The sequence below is a fragment of the Mercenaria mercenaria genome, chromosome 7 (genome assembly GCF_021730395.1).
Source record: "Mercenaria mercenaria strain notata chromosome 7, MADL_Memer_1, whole genome shotgun sequence".
NCBI classification, from domain to species: domain Eukaryota; kingdom Metazoa; phylum Mollusca; class Bivalvia; order Venerida; family Veneridae; genus Mercenaria; species Mercenaria mercenaria.
The window spans coordinates 21,948,130-21,956,042 of NC_069367.1; the positions used below are offsets into that span (position 1 = coordinate 21,948,130).

Sequence of the window (7,913 nt, forward strand, 5' to 3'; positions counted from 1 at the left end):
GACAGCCTGTATCTAATAGATGAATCTAGATAAACAATTCTGACACAGAAATATTACTATAGATTGAAATGTCCCTAAATATCGTAATCGCGTTTATTGACAAAGACGTAACTTCTTTTTCTTGATTTGATAAATGTCTAGACGCTATTCAGAGTAAAGTGAACGCATGATAAATTGGCCGGGGTGATACGGTAGTTTCTAGTCTCATATGCAAAGAAAATTGGTCTCATAAATAACATAATATTCAATGCGGGGTTGCCACTCATAAAGCATACCTTGATTTAATTAGTGTCCTTCAGCCACTTTGAATGCATAGCCTAAGTCAGCTCGTGCAAAGGTCACGATCACGTGATCGTCATTCAGCTAAAACATATAATCGGATGGCAGGTATTTCTTTTGTAATTTGTATAATCTACAAAATACAAAATATATGTAATATGTTAGAACCATTCAAAATGAGACGAGTGGACAATTTTGTTTATTAGAGCGGGTTTCATTGATTCATCCTTCTTTTATCTTGACCAAAAGTTATTAATATTGGCAGAAATATCTGCACGCAGACAGTCATTAAGGAAAATATATTACCGTTGACTGACAAGATTAAATGATATGATCATATAAATCATAAATCACATGGTTAATGTAAGACGTGATGAATATCTATTCCATACAGGAGGAATAAGATAATTTTCTACAATATACATGTTAATAGAATTTGCCGTCTTTTTTTTCGTAAAATAATGAATAAGAAGTAGAAAAAAAGTCAGAAAATCGAGCCTTCTTAAAATGTAAAAGAGGAAGTGGACGATACATAACTTAGGTAGCAGGGTACACTCGGATTCGAACATATTGGTCTCGGCCAAGCTTACATGTTGCGAGTCTTAATATTGCAATTCCTTATTGTGCAGAATCAGAGTGGCCACTTGATAAATTGTGTGCATGTTTTGTGATTTTAATTAATCACAGAATCAGGACTCTCATACAATAATACAGAAAGCTATCAAAACGAAAGTCGTACATATCCATTAAAATAACATGCCAAAATGATCAAGTTTACACTTTTTGGACAGCCTGCAATGATACTTTTGAAGGAACAATGTCCAACATTTTTCATTTCTCAGTTAATACGCCCTACTGAACTACAGGATAATAATGGAATGTCGGCCTAGCCATCACGTTTTTTTTCACAAAATAGCAACAAGTACCCGAGTGCCAATCAACAAACATGGAACTCTTCAATGATTTGAATTTCCCGCGCCGAAGATGACTCATCATCGATTCATACAAAGCTAGCAGCTGTTAGTTTTACAACTGACATCAGAATTTTACATATATCAGCTTTTCTTAAGAATTAACAAACATCATCTCTGACTGTAATTTACAGACATCCAAAATATAGAAGTTCTAATTACTACCCGTTAAGAAGATCTTTCCCGTTTGTAAATTTGCACTCGTTTACTTTCGGAACACTTCAAACAACCGTTTTCCCTTTATGATCTCGGTATCTGCCAACATGTCATTGAGAGCTGTACCTGTGAACATTGCCGGTCCAATCAGATAAGGAGTAAAATTTTGATATTTCAGTAAAGGGCGGGGTCACTTGATAAAAAAAAAATGCGTCAGTTGTAACGTCGCAGTTGCACCATTTATGCGAGAAAATCAGCAGTATGGCTTCTTCAAAATTTGTAGGAAGTGATCCTGTTGATATTAAAGTGCATTACGAATATCACGGGACACAAAGATGTGCTCTGATAGATTGCAACTATGCTGATTTGTTTGGAATGGGATATACTGAATTCGAACATTTCCTGAAATCGGAGATACCATTTTTACAGAGACTTTTCGTACTGAAAATAAGTTTTCTTGATGATGAGAATACCTACGTGGACCTAACGGAGCGAAATTACCACAGATTTTTGAAATTAGCAACGCACGCGTTCAAAAGTGGAACTCCGAAAATCAGTGTGAAAGTACAGGAGGGTAGTTCTCCAGCGGTCAAAGGACTGTCGAGTCTAGGATCTTTTAACACGGATGGAACTTCTACATCCAAGCGATCTCTGAACTTTCCAGATGACAACGAATATAGACTAGATTGTACTAGTAAATACAGAAGTCCCATTGAATTGGAAATAGACTTAAAACAACGCGAAGTCATGTTAAAGAATAACGAATTAAGTGAAATTACGAAACAATACGATAAAGTTTGGCAGGAATACAATCCCGTTCCTGCTGTTTTCACGGATAATTCGAAAGGTTTATGTACCAGATGCCATCTGCGACTCGGACACACGAAAAATCGGTATGTTTTTAATATTTATATGACTGTTGTTGAAAAAGCTGCATCGCCAGATTATTATAAAAAATCTGAAATTTTAGTTGATTTTTCGTTACCGATTTCATTGTAAGATTCACGAAATTTGATAGAAAAACACTCAGTCGCTAGCAAAAGCATTAATCACGCTATTGAAATTTGATATAAAATGATTTATTTGTACGTTATTTCACATACACAAATAAACGATTTGCATTTTAAAAAAAAAAAACAAAAAAACATTTTGATGTCCATTTGGAAGCATGTCCCGTTAATACATTTGTAACATCTCCAAATAAATAATACATGTACAATGAAAAAGTCAAAAGTAAAGCGGGTTCGATTTCATGCCATTTTCCGACATGTTAGTCTTAAATCTTAATTATTTACAGGTGTTTCATTTCAAATTATATTTTCCATGCGGTGTTGAAAATATTTGGACTGCTACAAATGCCACAAGCGTAAAATTATTTATTTTTATTTTAATTTATTTCATTCATTTTTTTTTTGTCTTACGAATCCGAAGCCGCTTAAGTATTGGAAAATTAATATCTATTTGTACTGAACGCATTATATGACATTTATGAGACATTTTTATTGAAAATTTATTGTCCGATTAGATTTAGATGAAAGCTTCATAACAAGCACACAATAATTACACAGCTATGTTATATATTCATACAAAATATTAAGGGAATGTATTTCTACTGCGTTTTCTTTGAAAATACATTATGCTGATGTCCAGGTCTGATTTTGTGAAATGTTTAATTACTTTCGAAGTAAGAATTTTCTTGTCATCGCAGCGTTAGAAGAAAGTGTTACTAAAACCACCTAATTAAATGGTAAATTTGTTGGACAAAACTTTGTCCATCTCGCACACCATAAAAAATGGTATTTGGTACTTGATAATGTGAGACGGCCACACATTAATCCGGAATACAACTAAAAAGGAAAACACCTGTATTTTTTTAATTAAAGGTATTTTTGTTGGGTGTTTAACAATATTCAATCATAATATATAACATAAATAACTAACATACGAAAGGAAAATGAAATAAATTCCGCAAAACGACTTTTATACGAGATTGAAATACGGCGAGCGCACGGGAAATATCCATAGCAGAAATGCACCCGTATTTCTTTAGTAAGTCGTACTTTTATAGGGTTTTTAGCAGAATTCATTCCGTATATAACATAAATAATAAATTTAAGAAAGGAAAATGAAATACGTTCGCGCAAAACGATTTTATACGAGATTGAAATTTAGCAAGGGCACGGGAAATTTTCATAAACAAACTGCGCCCATATATTTTCAATAAATGGTATTTTTGTAGGATTTATGGTGGAATTAACTCGTATATAATATATAATAATTAATTAACAAAAGGTAAATAAAATACGTTCGCGCAAGACGTTTTTGGGTGAGCGCACGGGAAATTTGAACATTCGTGAATGAATTTCATTGACCCACCTAAACTTCTGTTTTGACTCTTATATAAACATTTTTATGCGCAATAAGATTTAACATAAATGAATATTTGACAGAATTTTATAAAGTTATTTCTGTAAAGAAATTATAACTTTACTATCTTATGGATCTTATGTTTCATTTATTTATGATCATCATCAGACATCTGGTTTGTTCGGGTTTATTTTGAACGATTTTTGATACCCGTCACATGATTTTTTTAGGTAATTGATAAACTGTATCTATGAATAACCATGTTAACAACCGGTAAAATTATTTGCAAATTAATTGACATCTCGTTTGCAATAAATGTTGTAGTTTGCATTTTTCAATAAATGCCCGTAGATTCCTCGGAAAACAAGTTATTTTTCATATTTTAAAAACCGACTTCTTGGTTTGAAGTCTGTAATGAAATACCGACGTAATAAGTTCAAACATGTTTTTTTTTTTTTTTAAATACCGACGCGAAATGTATGCTTTTAAAGTCAGTATAGTTTTATTGAAATATAACCACACATAGTCGGTGTTGATATTTAAATAAAATTTGTTTATTTTATTTTATTTAAAAAAAGCTAAAACATGCAGTTCTAAGTTACATTTTATCACAAAACCGATATATTATTGTACTCTTGTACAACAGAAAGAAAGCATGTTAATTTATACATTTGTATCTTTCATAAAAAAAGTATAAAGAGAAGCAAATCTCTCAGCAGTTACTGATGTTTGGCTAGTTTGGTCAAGCATACTGGTACTGATGATAAACCCGAACAGAAAATGAGTTTTTTTACATGTAACTTTTTTATTTTTGCAAATTGTAATCAATGGTCGGTATCAAAATAAAGCTTAACATTTGCTAAAAACTTCACATAATTCAAATTTATATTTAGTAAGCAAACTCACACGAAGTGAGGCCCTGAAAGGGGATTGTAAAATTGGGACTAAATGAATGTTGACTGATGATAAATTCGACCACTTTGTCATTTAGAAAATTTTCTTGTATTATTATATTGTAACGTTCTCAAAATGCTGCAACAGTCATTCCTGATCAAGTAATGAAAAGTGACCCAATGTCAGGCCTTCATGTTTCAGCAGTGAGCATGCACAAAAAACACCCTCTTCCCCAGTAATTCTGGATAAATATTTTTTTTATACAAATAAATTAAGTCATTTATTTATACAGAATATTTACCAATTTTGTTTTTGTTTACCCCAGTTGGTGTTTAAGTGGAAACTATTAGATGGTGTGTTCGAGTATTGACTGATTGCAATTGAATATTTCCAAGGTGGTCGACTTTATCATCTTTCCCGGTTTATCATCAGTACCAGTAAAGTATTAATGAAAATCTTTGAAAACCCGAAAAGAATAGCGAAGTACTATTTTAAATATAATTTTTATAAAACTAGAAAAGAAAAAAACATCGAATTCCTGCACTCATAGCTGCAGGGTTTATTTGAGTTTTGGTGGAATTGTAACGGGTCTTTTAGAGGGGATAATTGTGTTCTTACTAAACATGGGGAAATCATGTTTTTTATTAGAAAAGAAAATCATTTTAAAGGCACATTGTGTTTGAAATGTTAATGTTTATATAGATTCTACATACTCACTGGTTTGGTGGAAATGTTTTCAAGCGGAATCTTTGCCAAAATTTGAGATTTTTAAGGTAGTTCTGCACTTTTAGATCGAAATTTTTTCTAAAATGCTGAATGTAGAATTTTATACCTAGAAATATCAGCAAATAAAAAAGATAGGGTCCTGTGCTAGATTTTTTGCTAAGACTGGTTTGAAAAATATGGGCCTCATGCAATATTTCATAATGGGAGTCTATTGGAAAATCATAATTTTCATAATATTTTCACAAAGAGAAATTTTTCTACATTGTAGATTTTGATGAAACTTCTCACACTTGTAAATAAAGACATGGCCTATGAGTTGATGAAATAAAATGTATGGGTCCGTGTGCTTATTTTCAAGATATTTGACCATGATTAAAGTGAACCGCACATTTCACGCTGATTTTAAGACATTATTTCGAATTATTTAAGGTGTCATATGTTTTAATACCAAATTTTGTATTTAGAAATACAGAAACAGAGCCATTGCAATAAATTTACCCAGAGGTTGCGATTAATTCATAAAATTTTTCATTTCCGTACGTGGAATCTAAGCTTTATTCTACGTTTTCCGGATAAATGATGTTACTCCATCACTCCCGGTTTATCAAACATGCAGAACTACCTTAATTTCGACTCCTTAAAAACCTTAAAATTGGTGAATAAGTGGATAATATTGGGCAAATCATGCAGCCGTTTTTGATGGGTTTTTTTTTGAGCAGATGCAAGGTTCATCTGTCTGTCTGTCAGTCCATTCGTCAGTCTGTTCCCCTTGTAAAAATTACGCAACAAAAAGTTTTGATAATGGGAGTGTACCTTTAAATAGTAATAGATGATAATGCTATAGTGCCCAGTTCAAAAAACAAAACCCATAGTTTCATACTTACGGATATACCTCTCAAACCATTTAATACCTGAATCTTTCTAGGCTGGTAATAAGTATTCAACCTTAAAATAAGCTATGTGAATGATACACTCAGAACAATGCTCACTACTTACTTGAATATGAGTATTTCCTAGAAATCATTGTATTTTGTACAATTGTTAAACATGTCAAATATTTGCAAATGTAATAAATTAGAATGTTTCTTCCACCAATTTAATATTTACACTGCATACAATTTCATTATTTGCAGTTGTCACATGGATGAATGCATTTCATCATCAGTATGTGGATTGATAGAGCGCCACCCAGCTGAAAAAAAGGAAGTGCAAGAACTGTCAAAAAAGAAACAGAAGATTGAGGGTGAACTGAAAACACTAAAATGTGAGCTAAAAATGAAGGAAAAAATATCTGCTGAAGCAACTAGTTCCTTTGAAGCTAAAATTCATGACATATTAATCCGTACAAATCCTGCCAAGTATCTAACAAACAATAGAAGGCCAAAAGAAGGAGTTATTCTAGCAGATTCATATATTTTAAAACAATACTATGGTAGCAAGAACCCTTCAAAGGACGACCTTGAACGAGACAGTGATATATTTCAAACTGTTGTTCGCTCATACGAAGAGAAAGTGAACAAACGGAGTAACAAACCAAAAAATAGTGTAGCTAAACAGTTAGATATTCAGTTGAATACAAATACATGTTCTGTTGTTGGGGAAAATTTACAGGGTTCTTCTATGCTTTACCCATATCCCTATCCATATGTCTGGAATTACGGTCAAAGTTTTGTGCCGAATTTTGGTTCACCTGGACAGAGTACATCGCAAATATTTGGGTCAAACTTCAGACCGTTTGATACAGTCCAAGCATCACCACAAGCACCAGTGGAGACGCCGCCACCACCACCACCACAAGAGGGCTGATTTTATTTGTGATAATGTACATGTGACTGAAAACAAATCTGTTTCTTGTTTGTTTTGTGTTCTTTTTTAAAAGTATATAGACTATTAATTGTTGCATAAAATGCACAGGGTCACTAAAGTTTTGTCTTTTATCAAACTTATTATGTATCATGTCAGTTTACCATTGTTTTACTAGATCTAGCTAGCTTTAAGAACAAGGAGTTCATGCAGATATGTGACTTAAATATATTTGAAATATATATAAAATATAGACATTACCCGGCATTAGATTTTGAAAATATAAGAATGCACAAGTTCTTTCTTATTTGTTCAGTTTGTTTTGATATTGTAAATAAACAACATTGATTAAACTGTAGTTATGTATCGAATTTTCTACAAAGTTTGGGGGGACACATGTTGACATATTAATGTTGACAAAGAAATGATCCTTAGTTTCTAGCTCGACTATTCGAAGAATAGTCTAGCTATTCTACTCACCCTGGCGTTGGCGTCGGCGTCACACCTTTGCTTACAAGTACATACAGTTTTCAACACCAGGTTCCCATCTTAAAGGTCAGAGTCACAGTTGGAGGTCAAAGGTCATGTCAGATCTTGTCCGGCCCATAACTTTGACATGCATTGAGGATTCTTGTTCAAATTTTGCAGAAATTTTTAACTCGATAAGACAAAGTGTCTTATGCAAATCCCAGGTTCCTATCTCAAAGCTCACAGTTA

The 7,913-nt window shown here is 32.7% G+C and overlaps 1 protein-coding gene across 1 annotated transcript; it reads left to right on the forward strand.

Moving 5' to 3' along the window:
- Positions 1 to 1,437: 1,437 nt before the first annotated feature.
- LOC123524212 (uncharacterized) lies at positions 1,438 to 7,554 on the forward strand. Its single transcript, XM_053547772.1, has 2 exons — positions 1,438 to 2,299; positions 6,527 to 7,554. Exons 1-2 carry the CDS (start codon positions 1,668 to 1,670, stop codon positions 7,197 to 7,199), a joined length of 1,305 nt encoding a protein of 434 aa, XP_053403747.1. The 5' UTR covers positions 1,438 to 1,667; the 3' UTR covers positions 7,200 to 7,554.
- Positions 7,555 to 7,913: the final 359 nt, after the last annotated feature.